A 22,270-nucleotide genomic window follows, 5' to 3' on the forward strand; every position below is an offset into this window, starting at 1 on the left:
AGTACTTTGAACCCCTTGCCGTCAGGGAGGTGGATCTGAGGCCTGCTCCCTCTCTCTGCACTTGGTTGCCTTGCGAATAAACCCTCGCTTTGCTGCAAACTTCAGCGTCTCAGCTTACTGCACGTAGGGCAAACCAACCTGGTAACCTGCGTGTTATGGTACAACCATCTGCACCGCCTACTTCCAGGCTTTTTCATCTTGCACAACTGAAACTCTGTTCCATCCAACAGCTCCCTGTTCTTCCCTCCCTCCCCTGCCCCTCTGCCCGCATCCATCCTTCTGTCTCGGGCTCCCCTGGGCCCCTCACACAGGTGGACTCACACAGTATCAGTCTGTCTGTGTCTGGCTCATCTCACTAAGCACACGCTTTTCGGGGTTCACCCGTGATGCAGCACGCTGCAGAGTTCCTCCCTTCTTAAGGCTGCCCTCACGTTCTTGGGTGTGTATGCATCACCTTTTGTCTGTTCATCTGCTGATGAGTGCTTGGGTTGCTCTGCCCTTTGGCTGGTGTGAATAGTGGGTATGCAAACATCTCTTTGAGACCCTGCTTTCAATAATTTCAGGTGTATTCCCAGAAGTGGGGCTGCTGAATCACATGGTAATTCTGTGTTTAATTTTTTGAGACCCACCATACAGTCTCCAACAGCTGGGCTGTTTCACGTTCCCACCAACAGTGCTCAAGGCTTCCAGTTTCTTCACCTGTTGTCTTCTGGGTTTTTATCATTTGTTTTTTTTTTTGTTTGTTTGTTTTTTTAATGGTAGTTACTAATGGGTGTGCGGGGAAGGCAATGGCACCCCACTCCAGTACTCTTGCCTGGAAAATCCCATGGACAGAGGAGCCTGGTAGGCTGCAGTCCATGGGGTCGCTAAGAGTCGGACACGACTAAGTGACCTCACTTTCGCTTTTCACTTTCATGTATTGGAGAAGAAAATGGCAACCCACTCCAGTGTTCTTGCCTGGAGAATCCCAGGGACGGGGGAGCCTGGTGGGCTGCCATCTGTGGGGTCGCACAGAGTCGGACACGACTGAAGCGACTTAGCAGCAGCAGCACTAATGGGTGTGAGGTGGGGGTTTGCTTGTGTTTTGACTCAGTAACATTTTCTTCGGTCAGCTCTGACTATTCTTTAATGCTGCTTGGCCTGGCTTATTCGGGATAACCTAGCTTGGTCTTGCTCTTTCACTTCCATTTATATTCCTTATCCCTCAGCGTTCACTGTCTTTTTCTTTTGTGTTCTGGGAAGGCATCCTTACTGAGTTGGCGTCATTGATTCAATTCTCCAGCTTCTCAATTCTGCTCTTTCCTGTTGGTAAAACAGCTTGCTCTGCGTTTGTATTGTTTCCTGAATCTTCCTTGATTCTAGTGTGTTGTCTCTTGTTGGCTTTTCCCTTAAGTCTTTCTGTTTCTTTTTCATAGAAAAGAAGGAAAGAGAGTGTTTGTCTCTCAGTTGTGTTCGACTCTTTGCAACCCACAGACTGTAGCCCACTAGGCTCCTCTGTCCATGGAAATCTCCAGGCAAGAATACTGGAGTGGGTTGCCATTTCCTTCTCCAGGGGATCGTCCCAGTCTAGGGATCGAACCCAGATCTCCGGCATTGCAGACAGATTCTTTACTGTCTGAGCCACCAGGGAAGCCCCCTTTTTCATAAGAGGCGGCAGGTCTTACTTAAATGCCTTTGAAGACGACTGCTTTCTGAAACTTCCCTTGGTTCCCACAGTGATGCACCTTGAGTAGCCGTTCCTGGCCTGCAGGGCTCTTTCTCCTGTCTGCAGCCTTTTGTCAGAGGTTCTGCGTTGTCTTCAGACCACCAGGTTGGGGGTTTACCGACAGAGCCCTTGCTCCTTGTCTTTGTGGAGTGGTGGAGGAGCCAATTCTTAGATCTGTAGGGAAGACAGGGTGCTACACAGTGTTTAACCTGGTTTCTGTTTTCCAGGCTTTAAGGAGTGCAGCACTGTCCAGCTACAGTAGAATTATTTCATTGACTCATTTTCTGATGTAACAAACCAGGGACTGCAAACTAGTGGCCAACAGGCAGCAAAGCGCCCACAGGCTTTATTTTGTTGTCCTGCTCAGTGTCTAATATTTGCCCTTTTAATGCCTTAAAGTAGGGCATGGGTCCTCCAGCTCACCATAGCGCCTAGCCCACCCTCTTGTCTCATCTCTCACCTTCTCTCTTCATCTGGTTTCTGCTTGGTGCCTGACTTTGTGACCCCTGCCCCTACACATTCAGAAAGCGTGACAAACGTCAGACCTCGGTGCCACTGGGGCTCCATCTATGTTGGTCCCATCTTATCCCTTCAGTTCCCAGGATGCTGCCTGCAGGGGTGGGGATGTTCATTATTCACCAGTCCACACATTTATTCACCGGCCCCACTGTGTCTCTAAGTTGTGCTTGGGGCTGTGGATACAGCGCTGAATTTAACACAGAGGGGACCTGCCTCCTCTCAGCGGCCAAGTAGAGTTATTCCTGTTTTGCAGGAAGCTATGGTAGCCACTTGATTAAAATCGTTCCTTTATCTTATCTTGATTCTGACTTCTCTCCTAGTTACCTAGGATTTAATCACAACGATCAGTCTTTTTTTTCCTGTAAGAACATTGAAATCAGATCAACTGAGCTGGTTGGTAGAAACAAACGAAAAAAAAACCTCATTATTTTGCTTTGTAACTAAAACTGCCTTAGATATAAGATTATTTGAAGTAAAAAAAATTTTTTTTCAACTGTATGGGTGCATAGGACCATTTAAGCTGGGAATTACCAAGTGATTGGACAAGCTAGTGCAAAGAAATTAAGTTGATGCTTGGTTTTACATTATTTGGCTTCTTTGTTTGGAGTTTTTGTAGCTTGTCTGTCTAATAAGCCACCAAGACTTTCTTGAAGCTTCCTTGCCATCAGGGTGCTGGTTAGAGAGCAGGTCTGCCTGGGAGGGGTGTGTCTTAAAGGATTGGAAGAATCCTGGCATGCAGACGAATTTCCTACCTCTTGTTTGCTGAATGGTGGAAATACATTTAGCAATTTCTGGGAACACCGTGCTGACTTCTCTTGGAATATAAAGCATGGACGTGACAGCTTGCCGACCTGCAGGTGCGAGTAATTTGAATGCAAAGTAAAGATGCAGTCTAGCAGGCCTGTTTGGCTCACTGCTTGCTAATAGTGATAAGGTCAAACTATCTTTTTCCATTAGGGTCCTCTGTTCATCGCATTATTGAACATTTGCATGCTAAAATTTGCAAAGTGCTTTTCAACAGTTTTCTCTTTTGCTAATGAAATGACAGCATTAGTGGAGTTCAAGGCTATGAAAATGGATGCTGGAACCCCCAGCAGTTTGTTAAGAGCAGTACCACGTGCTTGGCATTTATAATTACAGTGATCCCCCTGCAGAGTGAGTGGAGAGTCAGACGCAGAACTCAGGTCTGACTCTAGACTTTTTATTCCCTCCACCACCCCTGGAGTTTGCTTTCTGAGATGTATTTATTAGGTGACTGAAAGAGTTTTAAGGAGGCAAGTTGTGATTCTACCAGAGAAATTTAAAACTGTTAATCTCTTGCTGGGCTCTGAAAATGTTCCAAGAAGTTTTCATAGCCAAATTCTGATCGAGTCATTGGGGGAGAAATTCCTTTGGTTCCTGTGAGTCAGGCTACACTGAGTTGGCCCTAATGAAGACAGAGACATAGCGAGATCTGCTCACCTCTGCCTTAGACAGTAAGACCCATAAATGGTCCTCCTTATAAAGCCTGGGATTTGTGTGGACAGGGAGCCATTATGAAAGCTATTAGGGAATAATTGTTCATGAAACAGCTGATTCTGCAGAAAGTGTTTGTGGAGATAGGGCTGCAGTCTAGTTCTCAAAGGAAATAGCCTCAAACGCAAGAAGTGCTTGTCACTGTATGGTTTAGGACTGTGGTACTTCTATCCTTCCGTTCTTTAGTCACAGATAAACCCAAGAGACCTGTGGGCTTGTGTCCAAATCTATCCCTGCCAAGGAAGCTTGTGCTTGAATTTCACAAGTAATCCATTGGGATTCTGTAAGAGGGTTAGTTGGTTGCATCAGATGCCTAGCACTGGAAGATACTAATATTTTACTTTATCTGCTTCTTGTATAGGTTCTGAAACCAGGGCTAGAAGAAGACTTTTTAATAAAATGTTGTAAACTGTAATAAAATAAAAATGTTTATTCAGGCATTTTCACCATTTGCTCCTCTGTCCCCTCAGCTGTTCTTCCTTTTTTGTGATTGTGTATCGACAGGTGTGTTTACTCCTCAGTGACAGCTTGTTTCTGGCTGGCTCAGCTGCCTACAGAGTCATGGACTGAGTTGCTGCAGAGATCTTAGCTCTGATCTCTTGTCTGGTCTGAGCCCTTGCCCCACCCACAGCACCTGTCTCATATATAAATGTTTTTGGTCACAGGTAACAGGCTGGAGGATTTGAGAGAGTTAGATGAGTTGGAAGGGTCATGACCCCCAGGAAAACAAATCAGGTTCAGTTCAGTCACTCAGTCGTGTCGGACTCTTTGTGACCCCATGAACCGCAGCACTCCAGGCCTCCCTATCCATCACCAACTCCCGGAGTTTACTCTAACTCATGTCCATCGAGTCAGTGATGCCACCCAACTATCTCATCCTCTGTCATCCCCTTCTCCTCCTGCCCTCAATCTTTCCCAGCATCAGGGTCTTTTCAAATGAGTCAGCTCTTCACATCAGGTGGCCAAAGTATTGGGGTTTCAGCTTCAGCATCAGTCCTTCCAATGAACACCCAGAACTGAGCTCCTTTAGGATGGACTGGTTGGAGCTCCTTGCAGTCCAAGGGACTCTCAAGAGTCTTCTCCAACACCACAGTTCAAAAGCATCAATTCTCCGGCTCTCAGCTTTCTTTATAGTCCAACTCGCACAACAAGTCAGGAAGTGAAGTTTATTAATCAGAGGGAGGCTTCTTTGCTTCCATATTTGATTTTTCTCTCCTGCTGTCCTCATCCTAATGCTTAGATTTTGTCCTGCTTATAAGGATGGAGGAAGCATCCTCAGAAATAGAGCAATTGAATTCACCACCCCACTTATCCCGCGAAACTTTCCCTGTGTTTTGACCCTCTGCTTGTCTTAAGTACCAGAGGGGAAACTTGTGTGGGGTTGCTATGTTCTCCTACACGTGTTTTGTGTCAGTTTAGTAGATTAGATTCCTGAGTTTCTGATTCATGCGTGAAAGCGTTTCCCCTTCTCTCCAAATGTGTCACAACTGCACGTTTCACATGTTTTTGGCTCTGAATGATATTGACTATCAAAATTCTGTTGCCAGAATTCATACATGCTCTGTGTATGTTTCTCAAAAGGCAGATCAGGTGGTCTGGTATTCCCATCTCTTTCAGAATTTTCCACAGTTTATTGTGATCCACACAGTCAAAGGCTTTGGCATAGTCAATAAAGCAGAAATAGATGTTTTTCTGGAACTCTCTTGCTTTTTCCATGATCCAGCGGATGTCGGCAATCTGATCTCTGGTTCCTCTGCCTTTTCTAAAACCAGCTTGAACATCAGGAAGTTCACGGTTCACAGATTGCTGAAGCCTGGCTTGGAGAATTTTGAGCATTACTTTACTAGCATGTGAGATGAGTGCAACTGTGCGGTAGTTTGAGCATTCTTTGCATTGCCTTTCTTTGGGATTGGAATAAAAACTGACCTTTTCCAGTCCTGTGGCCACTGCTGAGTTTTCCAAATTTGCTGGCATATTGAGTGCAGCACTTTCACAGCATCATCTTTCAGGATTTGAAATAGCTCAACTGGAATTCCATCACCTCCACTAGCTTTGTTCATAGTGATTCTTTCTAAGGCCCACTTGACTTCACATTCCAGGACGTCTGGCTCTAGGTCAGTGATCACACCATCGTGATTATCTGGGTCGTGAAGATCTTTTTTGTACAGTTCTTCTGTGTATTCTTGCCACCTCTTCTTAATATCTTCTGCTTCTGTTAGGTCCATACCATTTCTGTCCTTTATCGAGCCCATCTTTGCATGAAATGTTCCCTTGGTATCTCTAATTTTCTTTAAGAGATCTCTACTCTTTCCCATTCTGTTGTTTTCCTCTATTTCTTTGCATTGATCCCTGAAGAAGGCTTTTTTATCTCTTCTTGCTATTCTTTGGAACTCTGCATTCAGATGCTTATATCTTTCCTTTTCTCCTTTGCTTTTCGCTTCTCTTCTTTTCACAGCTATTTGTAAGGCCTCCCCAGACAGCCATTTTGCTTTTTTGCATTTCTTTTCCATGGGGATGATCTGCCTCTTGAGAAATTTGTATGCAGGTCAGGAAGCAACAGTTAGAACTGGACATGGAACAACAGACTAGTTTCAAATAGGAAAAGGAGTATGTCAAGGCTGTATATTGTCACCCTGCTTATTTAACTTATATGCAGAGTACATCATGAGAAACACTGGACTGGAAGAAGCACAAGCTGGAATCAAGATTGCCGGGAGAAATATCAATCACCTCATATATGCAGATGACACCACCCTTATGGCAGAAAGTGAAGAGGAACTCAAAAGCCTCTGGATGAAAGTGAAAGTGGAGAGTGAAAAAGTTGGCTTAAAGCTCAACATTCAGAAAATGAAGATCATGGCATCCAGTCCCACCACTTCATGGGAAATAGATGGGGAAACAGTGGAAACAGTGTCAGACTTTATTTTTGGGGGCTCCAAAATCACTGCAGATGGTGACTGCAGCCATGAAATTAAAAGACGCTTACTCCTTGGAAGGAAAGTTATGACCAACCTAGAGAGCATATTCAAAAGCAGAGACATTACTTTGCCAACAAAGGTCCGTCTAGTCAAGGCTATGGTTTTTCCTGTGGTCATGTATGGATGTGAGACTTGGACTGTAAAGAAGGCTGAGCGCCGAAGAATTGATGCTTTTTAAAAGTGGTGTTGGAAAGACTCTTGAGAGTCCCTTGGACTGCAAGGAGATCCAACCAGTCCATTCTGAAGGAGATCAGCCCTAGGATTTCTTTGGAAGGAATGATGCTGAAGCTGAAACTCCAGGACTTTGGCCACCTCATGTGAAGAGTTGACTCATTGGAAAAGACTCTGATGCTGGGAGGGATTGGGGGCAAGAGGAGAAGGGGACGACAGAGGATGAGATGGCTGGATGGCATCACTGACTCGATGGACGTGAGTCTGAGTGAGCTCCGGGAGTTGGTGATGGACAGGGAGGCCTGGCGTGCTGCGATTCATGGGGTCGCAAAGAGTTGGACACAACTGAACGACTGAACTGAACTGAGCTGATACTTTATAGAAGAGAATTTGACAAAAGTTGACGTTTTAATGTTTCTGAAACTTGCATAACCTAGGAATTGATACTTCTTTTTATAGCAGATGATTTTAATAATGTCAATAATTTATAGTGTCTGTGTGTTTAACTTCTTATATCCTGAAAGGCTATTGACAGTTCTGGCTTTCTGAGGCTCTATGAAGTTGAGGGTGGTTTCTTCAGAAGTTTGGAAACTTGGAAGCTATTAAGAGCTAACATGCTCTGGGAGCTAACATGCTTTGGGACTTCAGTTTTGAGCAGTGGCCATACAAAGTCCCTGCACTGCTCTGCCTATAAGTAGGACAGGAGGGGATACAGGGACGTAGACATGCCCAGGGAGCCGCTGTCAGACTTGCTGCCCAGCGAGAGGTCACTTTTGCTGTCTCTCAAGTGGTCCCGGGATCTCCAGTGAAGCCCACTGATCCATGTCCCAGACTTCAGGTCCTCCCAGGAAACTTCTCAGCTGAATTCGCTCTGCTGGCTCTTGGTAAATGTTGTGGTTAACTCAAACTAACCTCACCATAACCCAAGGATGATCTCGCTTAGCTGAACAGACAACATTGAATTTCTCTGGTTATCCTTCACACCGTTGTTCCCCACCATAAATGTGATAAACTGGTCGTTTTGATGGCAATTTTGTTTCTCCCTGTGTATTTATTGTGTATGGGTTAAACACATATGTTACTATGTATATATTACATGGTAATATGTACAGGGATAAAACGTACCCAAGTAGAAACTCCAGCTTTGTTGCTCATTTCAATATTATCTTTCTATTTATTTTTACTTATTTTTATTGAAGCATAGTTGATTTATAATGTATTTGTTTCAGATGTATAGTAAAATGATTCAGTTTGATATATAACATTCCTTTTCAGAATAGGAATATAATATTCCTTTTGTAGCTTTGCTGCTTTCCAGTCAACTCCCTTAACCTCTATGGGAAATCTGTATAGTTAGGGGTCTGGGCCAGAAATTTGAACTCTGAGCTCTTTTGCTAGACTAATATTTTGATATTATCTCCCTACTTGGTATGAGTCAAATACAGCACCACCCACATCACTCTCTGAGGCTTCCTTTCTGCTTGTTTTCCAGAAATGTGAAAATAAAAACTGGAGACTGGTTCTTCGAGGAACGAGCCAAGAAATTTCCAACGGAAGGTAAATGCTCTTAAAATGTTTGCTGAAGTGAAATATATTCCTAGTTTAAAAATATTTGGTGGTAAGACTTTTTAATATGAAAAACTTAAAAAGGTGTGGTATATGGGCTTCTGTCTGGTCCTCCTGTTCCTTTTGTCTGAATGTTCCTGTCTTTGGCCCTCAGTTCATGTGGTCCACCACCTTTGCTTCTGGGGCTTCCCTCTGTGCCCACACTTACCCCAGCTCTAACCCTGCTAGAACGTGCCTGTTCTCTGTGAAGTTGCCCTGACCTCTACCCTGGGAGTAATGTCTCCTTCCTCCCAAACACCGGCTTGGGCATCTCTCCCGTAACTGTTAAAAGTGCCCCGTATTATATCATCATTGATGCCCTTCTTTGCCTCCATCAGCAGACACTCTGCCTTTAAAATCCTGTTCGCTCCTTACAGCCCCAAACCTTGTTTATGATAATTGATCAAAATGATGGAATGAATCACTGAAGACCACAGTGAGAGAATTGTGTTAGAATTTAACAGATTCTGGTGACTCTGATGTGAGCACATGTGATTATCTGTGTCGAGTGTGTGTCTGGTCTCCGCACCCCAGATGTCTAAAAGCACTAGCCAAGTTGGTATAATGGTGTCATTAGTAGCTGGGTGTCAAGGCCTTGGAGAGAACAGGACATGCTTTGGTTACAGAAGTGTCACGTGAGAGGATGCGGTCTGGGCAGATGAGAGGATAACTTATCAGACAGAGGTGTATTTACATGTGGTCAGAATAAAGCACAGAGCTATGCCCCCCACCTGGGCGTGGAGGCGATGATCTCAGGTGGCCCCGGCCTGTGGAGGCTTGGAGCTGGTTTTCGGTTCCTGGCCAGAGACCGAAGTTCGGCTGCAGCAGCGAGAGCCCCAAATCCCAGCCGCTAGACCCCCAGGGGCCAGTGACCAGGCCCTGGCCCATCAGCTGTGTAGAGATGTATTTCCACAGAGAGAGAAAGCAGCGAAGCAAGTAAAGTGTCTGAAAGGGGGAGAAAGGGTACGTGTGGACACACATACACGTGGACTCTGAGTTGTGCCCTCGTGGTAGTTTGAATCACTTGAAAGATTGAAGGCAGGAGGAGAAGGGGGCGACACACGATGAGCTGGTTGGATGGCACCATGGACTCCATGGACGTGAGTTTGAGCAAGCTCTGGGAAGTATTGAAAGACAGGGAAGCCCGACGTGCTGCAGTCCAGGGGGTCACACAGAGTCAGACACAACTGAGCGACTGAACAACAGAACATATGGGGTGTTTCTTCCAGGGTTCCTTTGGGCAGTTGTCCTGCTTGCCTGGTTCTGAGTCAGTTTTTGGTTTATCTCAGGGTCCTCCCGTGTGTGCGCACATCTCTTAGCCAAGATGAGTCTAGCGAAGAGGCCTCTGGGAAGTTGACCTCACTTACCACTAGGTGACACCCGTTCCCTTTTTGACCTCCAAGGAGCCTTTCTGCAAGTGTGTAGTCAGGAAGGTCTCCTGGACTCCGAGAATGAGGAACATGTGGTCTTTTATCTCCTATCTAAGCAGCAGGACTCAGTTCTTCTCTTGCTCCTCATCTTGGGAGCGTCTATCCACACGAGACGAACTCTGGCTGTTCAGCCGGGGGCCTGTCTGCCTCCTGTCTCAGTGACACGGGTGTCACCCTCCTCTGTGATGTGTGACCATGAGGAGTGCACCCAGGGAGCCTGGGCTGACCTAGAGGGGGTGGGGTGGCTGCAGACACTGTGGGTGGTCGGGAGGAGACAGTCACGATCTGAGGTGGAGAAATAAGCTGTTTAGCCTTAGCTAAAGTGCATGCATGTTGACACATAAAGGGAGTCATTCGTCTAGAGTGCTGATACTCCACTTTTATTTTAATAAAAGTGCCTTGAACTGAGGTTTAGTTGGCAGCAAATTCTCCCCTGAATTACGTTCCTGACTCTGCTTATTGAAGAAAAAGTGACATTTCTGCCGAATTTATTAGAAATCTGGAGGAATGTGCAACACTGATGGGATTGTTCAAGCTGGAAAAAAAAAAAAAAAAGTAGCAAGTGTGTATGATTTTTATCTAGACCTGTGTTTCTCCATCCATTTTTCATTAGTGTCCTCTTTCCAGGCTACAAACAGCCTTATCAACACTTTGTTTCCCAAATATTACCCGTTCCTGAAAGTTTAACAGCACAGATATGTTGCATAGCTATATATGCATGGAAAGTTCGTCTTTGTGTATGGAAACCTTTTGGAGCAGACCACAAACTCTTGCGATATCTAAGATTTTTTTCATCCTCCAAGCAGTGTTTGCTCCTTGAGGGCCATCAGCCTGTGTCTACCCAGTACACCATCTAAGCAAGCATGGCCACGTGGAGTCGTCTTGTTTATTGCTTTGTTCCTTGAAAATATTTTTTGGTTGGAAGGTGTAGGGGCTTCTTCAGGTGGTATATAAGTTCTCATTTTTTTTCACTCCTAGTCCTAGTTCATAAATAATAAGTCTTTAGGGAGTGAAGTTTCTGTTATTTCTCAAAACCAATTCAGTGAAGACATCCTGGAATTTTTTTTAGTATGTTGTTGGTAGTTCTGGTATCATTATTTCAGGTAGGGAAGTTGATTTGCAGGCCAGACCATGTGTGTGCATGTGTGTGTGTGTGTGTGTGTGTGCATGCACATGTTGCTGCCTCATCTTTTCAGCATTCTTCCTCTAAGTGAGGAGAAGTAGGTCAATCCACCAGGATAACCTAAGGCCTAAAAAGGGGGAGAGGAAAGAAGTGATACCAACTTCCTGGGTTTCTCTTCCTTGTCCAGCAACTTTTCCACCAGAATGAAACCATCAGTAAGAAAAAAAAAAAAAATTAGAATAATGCAAGTCAGCCTAGGCATGAATCGTCCTTTTCAATTTATGTCATTTTCATTTTCCCCAAAGTAGGACGCAAAAGAGAAAGCGAATCCTTCCTTCCTGCAATGCGTCCTCAGTGCTGAGATGCCTTGTCTTCCTGTGGCCTGATTTTAGTCGAGTTGGGCTCATAAGGCGTGGAGAGAGGAAGAGAAGTGCTGCGTGGGGGGTGGGGGGTCGTGAGGAAGACCATGCGCCTGACCACAGGTGGGCAGGAGGAGACAGGTTGGCAAGGGGGCTGCTGCAGGGTTATCCAGACAGGCAGGAATTCCAGCTCACCTGTCCGTGCCCCTCAAAGAGACTGAGCTGAGTTGGGGCACTCCCATCAGATGAGGGCCAGGTAGGAAAACAGAGGCCATGCGCTGATTTGAAGAGACAGAGTTGAGGGACTCGGTTAGAGAGGTGTTATTGGAGGGCCTGGAAAAGCAAAAAGAGACCGTGAGGGAGCCACAGAGATGTGGCTGCAGGGAGCTGACACGGCCAGGCCGCCTGCCGCGTGGATCTGATGGAGACCAGGGTGAGGCCCCTCCTTCTCGCGCCCTCTCTGGGGGCTGTGCTTAGTCGCTCAGTTGTGTCCGACTGTCTGCGACCCCATGGACTGGAGCCCGCCAGGCTCCTCTGTCCATGGGATTCTCCAGGTAAGAACACTGGAGTGGGTGCCATGCCCTCCTCCAAGGGACCTTCCCAACCCAGGGATCAAACCCATGTCTCCTGCACGGCAGGCGGATTTTTGCCGTCTGAGCCACCAGGGAACCCAAGAATACTGGAGTGGTAGCCTATCCCTTCTCCAGGGGATCTTCCCGACCCAGGAATCTTTACCTGGCAGATTCTTTACCCACTGAACTACCAGAGAAGCCCTCCCTCTCCCTGCTGGGCCCTGCTAGGGAATCTAAGCTCCTGATGTGTTTGAGAAACAGTGGTTCTGCATATTACCTAGTGTGTTTGTTGTAACAGTGTGAACTCAGCTCTCTCCAACCTTCAAAATCCTAAGTGGAAGCTAGGAAAACAAGAGGGTGGCTTAAACCTCAAAAGGGGATGAGACGGCTCAAATCGGTGCCTCTTTCTAGGCATTAATTATCTATTACTGGATAAAAAATTGCTCCCAAACTTAGTGGGTTAAAACAATCTTATCACTTCGTATGATTTCTGTCTTCAGCTGAAGGCTTGCCTGGGGCTGGAGGATCAGCTTTCTGGGGGCTCACACGCTTACCTGGCCAGTTAGTGCTGCTGGTGGTGAGGGGTGGGGTTCCTTCACCCCTGGACCCCTCCAGTAGGCTCCTGAGGGTCCCCCCACACAGCAGCTGGCTTCCCATGGGGCAAGGGACGCAAGACAGGCCAAAGCAGAGCTCTGCATTGCGTTTTCGTATTTAAAAAATGTTGTGATGAAATATTAACCATTTTAGCCATATTTAGCTATGCAGTTCAGTGGTATTAAGTACATGCATTTGTTTGGCTACCATCACTACCATCCTTCTCCAGAATTTATCATCCCTCAGTCTCCCCTCTCAAAGCCCCTCATAACATCTACTCTATTTCCTATTTTCTGTCTCCGTCAATATCTCTATGGCCGAGGGTCAGAAGTCACGCCCTGACACTTCTGCTGTGTCCCATACGTCAGCTCTTTTCAGGGCAGAAGGGACTACGTAAGGGTGTGACTCAGGAGACAAGACTCACAGGGCCCTTCAGGAGGCTGGCTTCCACAATTCTGACATTTCTACCACCCCAGCCTCTGGAATCCTCCTCCTGCCTTTCGTTCTCACTTCCAAGGCTGCAGATCCTAGCTCATCCCCATGCCTCCACCTGCTTCCCCCATCCTCCACTCTGTGAAGAAGGAGATATCTTTTCTCTTTTAAAAATGGTATTTTCTGGTTATAGAAGTAACACCAGTTCATGGCAGAATATTTGGGAAGCGCAGAACAGTATGCCAAAGGCAAGAATAAGTCCACTGCAGGTCAACACTATTGTTAGTTACATGCACGCACACATTCTCGTGGCCCCCTTTCTGGGTGACCCTGTACATGTGGGGGCACACACAGACTAAGCAGGTTTTTAATGTGTTAATGATCAGACTATATATATAGGCTTTTGTCTTTTAAAATTCAACTTAGCATAAACCTGTCCTTATGCTCTTATAAGACTTCTTCCAACGTACACCAATGACTGCGTAAAATACATCAGATGAACGTACCACCATTTATCAGCTTGTTCCCTCTCGTCTGCAAGTGTATCACTGTAGTCAAATTGCCATGTAACAGATGACTCTGCAGTGAATATCCTATACAGGCATCTTGGCATCGCTGTTCATTAGATTCTTAGAAGGAGAATGACTGGTCAGAAGTGTGAACACTTGAGATGCCTGATGTGTTTTTCCAGATTCCACTCTGGGAAACGCGTGTGCATTCACGTGACCCCGGCATGTTCAGGCCCAGGAACGGCCCCCTCGTCACCCTCTGGCCCCCGTTAAATCATCCCATCCCTCGAACATGATTCCAAGTTACCTTTGTGATTTTGTTCTGAATGTGAACTTAATATGCATTCATTTAAAAGGTTAAACAACAAAGAAAAACATAGCCATGTTCAAAATACCTCACCCTGACAACTGTTTACCTTTAGTGCATATCATTTCTGTTCTTTGAATATATGTATCCATGGTTGAGTGTGTATGTATAACTGTGTAACTATATGTACGCATTTAAAAGAGCATTTAGACTAAACCATAAGGAACTGATGCTCTTGGGTTAAAAATAAAAAAATTGAGTAGAGGCAGTTTCATGTGAGTAGAGCTAATATGTTTGTCTCGGAATGTGGCAGTATTTATTTAACCAAATTGCTATTGTTATAAAGTTAGGGAATTTCTAGTTTTGCTGTTACAATTTTGGGGGTTTGTAATATTATTAAAATATTTTAAATAGTATAAAAAATAATAAAAGTGCAGTGAGCATGCTTGTAGATGAACCTTTGGCATGCCTCTGAGTATTTCTAGAAGCAGAAGGACCAGATGAAAGGCTGGGAACACTGCCTTCAGAAAGGGTGTACCCGTCTCGCAGGACGAATTGTCCTTAAAAACAAACAACAGCTTTGTCGCTTGTAAAACCACATTGGTAGTCCAAAGTAGTCGCTTGCTGTTTTCTTTGAATTCTTGTAATGACTAATGGGATTGAATATTTTCTACCTTTTTGACCTTTTGTAGGTGTTCTTCATGTTAAGTGTACTTGCCCTTTATGGTCATGTTAATTGCATATGTATCTTTATGTTTTCTGACATACAGACTTTTTTCCCTTGTCGATTGTCAGATCTACCTTTTCCTGTGTAATTTCTTTTATGCTCCAAGAGCCCTTCCTCCCCGTGCCGTTTGTTATATACCCATCCATATTTACTTTCTTCTAACTTTATGGCTTATTTGCATTCAGCTGTTAATGCATCAGGAAGCCAGCTCTAATGTAATTCTCCCAAACATCAGTTTTGTCTGTACAATCTGCCCCACCGTCTCCTTCCCATGGGCTAGTAACCCAGGGCCATTGAGTCACACAGCTCTGCGTGCTGCTCACCTCGTACCCCAGCCGGAGCCCCGGGGGGTTGGCCATGTGGATGTCACACCCAGGCTTTGAATTCTTTGAGGGCAGGAGCGGTGAGCAAATGAAGCAAGGACCGAGCTGTTTGGAGGTGATGGAGCTGCCGTATGCAGTAGTGTCCGTTACCAGTGGTGGCACTGGGTAGGCGGCTAAGAGTGAAAACTTAGAGTTCTTCTCCTTGTTGGCATTCAGAAACCTGCAGCTACCGTTAATGTCAATTGGAGTAATTCCAGGAATCATTATTTCCTCTGTCACCCCATTTCCTTCTCAGACGCTTTACTCACCTCTCTTAATGGCCACTATTGGATATGTACCACTTAAGATAAACGTTCCCCAGATTTCCTGGAGAACAGACAAGGTGTAAGTAATAACCCAATAAAGAGTAATAAGTATTAAGTGTGGCAGTTTGTGCTAATTTTCCAACCATTAAAAAGATTTAAAAACAAAAAATATCAGCTGCCATTCTCCATTTTGCAGGGAGAGGATATGAAAAGTATTTTAAATATCTTGTTTTCCCTACATTTTTTTTCCTGATGATAGACTGGCTTTTTCTCTAAGATGTTGTTGTTGATACAGTTGTGTTGTCTTAAAATAATTCCTTAAATGTCGCAGTCACGGTTCGTCGGTGGTGTATCAGAACGATCAAGACGCACGGACGTTCAAGGACAGTCTTTAGGCAGCTGCCTGTGCTTCTGGGATTGTTACCTCCCGCTCCACCCTCAGGCACTGGGCAGCCTCTGTGCAGAGGGCTTTAATGTGGCTTCCAAGGCCCCTGCTCCAGGGTCAGCTAAGCGCTATTTCATATTAAATTCAAAGTTCCTGATTCAGTGGGATCAAGTGAGGCCCAAGAGTATATACAGACATCTCTAGATAACTGCGAGGGTTTTGGTCCAGTATCCCTTGGGTACCAAGAACTGAGGATGCTCAGATCCCTAATGTGCAATGGTGTAGCATTTGCATGTAACCTATACAGATATTCCCATATACTTATAAGGAATCTAAAGACGATTTAAACACCCAGTGCTATGTAAGTACTATGTAAATAGTCACCAGTGCACTGCAAATTCAAAAGTTTTGCTTTTTGGAACTTTCTGGAATTTTTGTTTTTTTGAAAACTTTCCACCTAAGGTTGATTGAACACAGATGTGGAACCTGTGGACAAGGGGATCAGTATATTTAACACGTCCCCAAGTAATTCTTCTTATGCACTTTAAAGTTTGAGAGGCAGTGGTGAAGTAGCACATTTAATGAACAATGGTGATGGAACTTTTCTAGACCATTAGTAACTGGAAAGCAAACTGAAACTCATCTTTACTTTTTGACATCTGCTAAGTGTATAAAGACAGCGCCCTCTTCTGGCTCCTTGTTGTACATGCACATGTTTTACTTTTATCTTTTAATTTTTTTTTTTTAACTTTATTTTGTATTGGGGTATTGTGATAGTTTCAGGTGAACAGGGAAGGGACTCAGCCACACATAGAAATGTGTCCATTCTCCCCAAACCCCCTCCTATTCAGGCTGCCAGTTAACACTGAGCAGAGTTCCATGTGATATATAGTAAGTAGGTCTGGTGATCCATTTTAAATACAGCAGTGTGCACGTGTTCTTAATTTTTTACAGCCATGACTTGTTATCTGAGCTTAAAATCAGAAAGCTCACGACACTAATACTTTTCAAGTTTAAAAATGATCAAATGTGATATATAAACAATATATTGTGGTTTTCACTGTATTGTTGATAATTGGGGAAACCATGTAGGAAGGCTGCACGGATAACAGAGCCTCTGTTAATGGTCTCGGGGATCCACTATATGACTAACCAGGATTCCCTCATGATTATGAAGGGAAATAATTTTTCACTCCCCTTCTCAGTGGTGAATGTGATTTAGTTCTACGTGTGACTTTTCAGAGTTTTATTCTTGGATGTGGTCCATCCGATCTGAGGGCCATCATGAGAGCATCCGACTTGCTGTGTAGGCCTGAAACACTCAGGCTTGTGAATTAAAGGAAGTGGGTACCAGTAAACGTGTGGAGACTATCCCAAGGCCTGCCCTTGTCACGTCTGTGTTGGCTGGCTCAGTAAAGCCCTTGCCCCACAGTTTAAGAGGATTCTACAAAGGTGATTCCGTCAAGTTTTCTGTAAGTTACAAATGCAGTATCTAGTGCTTACTTTCTTGAGTGTGTCTTTATGAAATTCTGTTTATTTTCACGTATACAATTTTGCATATGCTTTTGTCTTCAAGAAAATGTGGCATTGTACTCCGGATATTTTCTCCTCCCTACTCTCTTTAGGAGAAAAAGACAAAATCGGTACCCACAAAAGAGTGTGCTGAGATGATTTTCAGAAGTCAGTTTCCCTGATTGGATTCCTTGTCACATCCCTGACAGATTTTGGACTGGTCTCTTTAAACCAGTTAGAACAGAAGCTATCAAGTCAGATTATGATTGATGCAGTGATGTAAGAGCTTGACCTTCAGACATTTTGTCTGCACCCCGTGTTTCTAGGTGATAATCTTCCGGGGGTATGTTCTTTAATTTAGTCATCTTTGATTTCATGATGCCTTTGGCTTTGTCCACAGCAGCAACTCAAAAATTGAATTGTTTAGACTGTCCAAGTTTCTTTGAAACTATCAATTCACCCTATATATATATATGTATCTCAAATATTCACAAAGAGACTAGAGTTCTCTTGCTGCTTTCTGGGCCCCAGCGATCCTCCCAGGACCGTTGCTGTGCATCTGTCTGTCCCACATCCTCCATGCTCTGTCCTCCACCTCCTCATTGTGAGACTGTCTACGTAGCCCACATCTTTGGTCCCGAATTATCAAGACCAACTTGCCATCCATCATTGTTTTTCCTATTTAAATGAAGACAATGGGAAACCCAGGTGAAATAGTTGAACTGAATATGATTTCTGAATTAAGAATTCATATGAAGGTCATGGCATCTGGTCCCATCACTTCATGGGAAATAGATGGGGAAACAGTGGAAACAGTGTCAGACTTTCTTTTTTTGGGCTCCAAAATCACCGCAGATGGTGGCTGCAGCCATGAAATTAAAAGATGCTTACTCCTTGGAAGGAAAGTTATGACCAACCTAGACAGTATATTGAAAAGCAGAGACATTACTTTGCCAACAAAGGTTCATCTAGTCAAGGCTGTGGTTTTTCCAGTGGTCATGTATGGATGTGAGAGTTGGACTGTGAAGAAAGCTGAGTGCCGAAGAATTGATGCTTTTGAACTGTGGTGTTGGAAAAGATTCTTGAGAGTCCCTTGGACTGCAAGGAGATCCAACCAGTCCATTCTGAAGGAGATCAGCCCTGGGATTTCTTTGGAGGGAATGATGCTAAAGCTGAAACTCCAGTACTTTGGCCACCTCATGCCAAGAGTTGACTCATTGGAGAAGACTCTGATGCTGGGAGGGATTGAGGGCAGGAGGAGAAGGGGAAGACAGAGGATGAGATGGCTGGATGGCATCACTGACTCGATGGACATGAGTCTGGGTGAACTCCGGGAGTTGGTGGTGGACAGGGGGGCCTGGTGTGCTGCGATTCATGGGGTCGAAAAGAGTCGGACACAACTGAGCGACTGAACTGAACTGAACTGAATATGGTACATACATACACAATGGAATATTACTCAGCCATGAAAAAGAACAAAACTGTGTCATTTGTAGAGATGTGGATGGATCTAGAGACTGTCATACACAGTAAAGTAAGAGAAAAACAAATATCATATATTAATGCATATATGTGGAATCTGGATAAATGCTACAGATGAACCTATTCGTAGGGCCAGAGTAGAGACAACAAATGTAGGGGACAAACATGTGGGCACCAAGGGAGAAAAAGGTGATGGGGTGGGATGAATGGGGATTTGGGGATTGACGTATATACATTACTGTGTATAAAATAGATCACTAATGAGAATCGACTGTATAGCTCAGGGAACTCTACTCAGTGCTCTCTGGTGAACTGAATGGGAAGGAAATTTAAAAAAGAGGGGAGATATACACACACACACTTATAGCTGATTAACTTTGCTCTACTCTAGAAACACACAGCATTGTAAAGTAGCTATACTCCAATAAAAATTAAATTTTAAAAAAAGAACTCATATGTTTGCATGTTTAGACCAGACTACTGATTAGGGTAATTTCCAGGGACTATCCTGACAATTGGACATTGAACTATTTATATGAATACATTTTTTTAAAAGGCCAGACACATATATACTTAAACAATAAATCATTTTAAATTGCAAACTCCTCATTCATTTTTTCATTGTTGTAAAATATGCATAATATAAAATTTACTATTTTAACTAAAGTGTACAGTTCCATCAGTTCAGTCGCTCAGTCGTATCTGACTCTTTATGACCCCATGGACTGCAGCACGCCAGGCCTCCCTGTCCATCACCAACTCCCAGAGCTTGCTCAAATTCATGTCCATCGAGTCAGTGATGCCATCCAACCATCTCATCCTCTGTCGTCCCGTTCTCCTCCTGCCTTCAATCTTTCCCAGCTTCAGGATCTTTTCCAAAGAGTCAGTTCTTTGCATCAGGTGGCCAAAGTATTGGAGCTTCAGCATCAGTCCTTCCAATGAATGTTCAGGACTGATTTCCTTTAGGATGGGCTGGTTGGATCTCCTTGCAGTCCAAGGGACTCTCAAGAGTCCTGCCCAAACCACAGTTCAAAAGCATTGATTCTTTAGCGCTCAGCTTTCCTTATGGTCCAACTCTCACATCTGTTCATGAGTACTGGAAAAACCATTGCTTTGACTAGATGGATCTTTGTCGGGAAAATAATGTCTCTGCTTTTTAATATGCTGTCTAGTTTGGTCATAGCTTTTCTTCCAAGAAGCAAGTCTTTTTTGATTTCATGGCTGCAGTCACCATCTGCAGTGATTTTGGAGCCCAAGAAAATAAAGTCTGTCACTGTTCCATTGTTTCCCCATCTATTTGCCATGAAGTGATGGGACCAGATGCCATGATCTTAGTTTTTTGAAGGATGAGCTTTAAGCCAGCTTTTTCACTCTCCTCTTTCACTTTCATCAAGAAGCTCTTTAGTTCTTCTTCACTTTATGCCATCAGGGTGGTGTCATCTGCATATCTGAGGTTATTGATATTTCTCCCAGCAGTCTTCATTCCAGCTTGAGCTTCACCCAGCCTGGCATTTCACATGATGTACTCTGCATGGAAGTTAAATAAGCAGGTTGACAATATACAGCCTTGACGTACTCCTTTCCCAATTTGAAACCAGTTTGTTGTTCCATGCCCGGTTCTAACTGTTGCTTCTTGACCTGTGTACAGATTTCTCTACATACAGATCCATAGCATTAAGTAAATTTTCATTGTTCTTTAACCATTACCAGCATCCATCTCTAGAACATTTTCCTCTTGCAGAACTGCAGCTCTCTACCCATTAAGCATCCCCTCTATCCCTTTTACTCCTCACTTGCAGCCTCTGACCATCAGCCTTTCTACTTTCTGTTTCTATTATTTTGATTACTCTAAGTATCTCATATAAGTGGAATCATAATATATTTGTTCTTATTTTACTTCGCATGTCTTCAGTGTTTATCCATGTTGTAGCATATATCAGAATTTTATTCCTCTGTGAGACTGAATGATATTCCATTGTATATATAGCCCACATTTTGTGTATCCATTCATCTATATGTGGACACTTGGGTTGCTTCTACCTTTGGGCTATTGTGAATAATGCTTCAAGTCCCTGCTTTCACTTCTTTTGTATTTATATCCAGAATTGGAGTTGCTAGATCAAGTGGTAATTCTACATTTAATTTTTTGAGGAACTGCCATATTGTTTTTCCATAGTGGCTACTCCATTTTCTGTGCCCACTGGGAACGCACAGGAGTTCCAATTTCTCCGCATCTATGCCAACACTTGTTTTGTTTTGTTTTGTTTTGGTAAGAGTAATAATGGTGTGATGTGGTAGCTCGCTGTTTTTTGTCTTTCAGTCAGCATTTACTGGGTATCTACAAGCCTGACATGTATTCAGTTCTATGTGTGGATTCTTTTTTGATGATTTGATACCTATTTATATAAATATTTAACATGCATATCTATTTATATACATATAAATGAAATGCTTACCACAGTAAGGTTTGCTAACGCATCCTTCGCTTCACATAAGTACCATTTGTTGCTGGTGGTATGCTGAGAACATTAATGCTCTACTCAGAGCAGCTTTCAAGTGTACAATACAGTACTGTTAACTTCAGTCATCATAGTCAGTATACATTAGATCCCCAGAACTTACTCGCCTTATAACTGAAACTTGGCGCGCTCTGACGAGCCTCTCCCCATTTCCCACCCACCCCAGCCCTCAGGTCCTGGCAGCCACCACTCTGCTTCCTTTCTATGAGTTCAGTGGTTTTCGATTCCACATTCAATTGACATCATGTGGTATTTGTCTTTCTCTGACTTGTTTCACTTAGCATAGTGCCATCAGGTCTTTCCATATTGTTGCAAATAACAGGATTTCCTTTTTACGGCTGAATAATATTTCATTGTATATATACTGCATTATCTTCATTTCATTCACCTCTCAGTGGCCACATAGGTCATCTCCGTGTCTTGACTATCGTGAATAATGCTGCAATGAACATGGGAGTGCCAATGTCTCTCTGAGATGGTAATTTCATCTCTTTTGGAGGTAAACTCAGAACTGGGATTGCTGGATCACTGTAGTTCTACTTTTTAAAGAAATAAACCGAGGAACCTCCATCCTGTTCTCCTTAGTGGCTATATCACTGTGGCTTTGACTTGCATTTCTCTAATGATTAGTGATGTTGAATATCTCTTCATCTGCTTCTTGAGCCATTTCTGTATGTTCTTTGGAGAAATGTATGTTCAAGTCCTTTTGTTGTTCAGTCACTAAGTTGTGTCTGACTCTGTGACCCCAGGGACTGCCGCATGCCAGTCTCCTCTGTCCTCCACTATTTCCCAGAGTTTGCTCAAATTCATGTCCATTGCTCGGAGAAGGCAATGGCAACTCACTCCAGTACTCTTGCCTGGAAAATCCCATGGAGGAGCCTGGCGGGCTGCAGTCCATGGGGTCGCTAAGAGTTGTACACGACTGAGCGACTTCACTTTCACTTTTCACTTTCATGCATTGGAGAAGGAAATGGCAACCCACTCCAGTGTTCTTGCCTGGAGAATCCCAGGGACGGGGGAGCCTGGTGGGCTGCCGTCTATGGGGCCGCACAGAGTCGGACACGACTGAAGCGACGCAGCAGCAGCAGCATGTCCATTGAGTTGCTGATGCAGTTGCAGCATGTCCATCTCATCCTTTGCTGCTTCCTCTTCCTTTTGCTTTCAGTATTTCCCAGCATCAGTTAAGGGTCTTTTCCAA

At 44.1% G+C, this 22,270-nt stretch overlaps 1 protein-coding gene across 2 annotated transcripts in view; it reads left to right on the top strand.

Annotated features, from left to right (window-relative positions):
- SYTL3 (synaptotagmin like 3) overlaps nucleotides 1–22,270 on the top strand; it is a 96,427-nt gene that overhangs the window by 25,063 nt on the left and 49,094 nt on the right. For both annotated transcript variants that reach the window (XM_055536113.1, XM_055536114.1), the window contains one exon: nucleotides 8,381–8,445. In XM_055536113.1, coding sequence (XP_055392088.1) covers nucleotides 8,381–8,445 — 65 coding nt within the window. The remainder of the gene's footprint in view (nucleotides 1–8,380; nucleotides 8,446–22,270) is intronic.

The sequence above is a fragment of the Bubalus kerabau genome, chromosome 9 (assembly GCF_029407905.1).
Source record: "Bubalus kerabau isolate K-KA32 ecotype Philippines breed swamp buffalo chromosome 9, PCC_UOA_SB_1v2, whole genome shotgun sequence".
Lineage (NCBI taxonomy): Eukaryota > Metazoa > Chordata > Mammalia > Artiodactyla > Bovidae > Bubalus > Bubalus kerabau.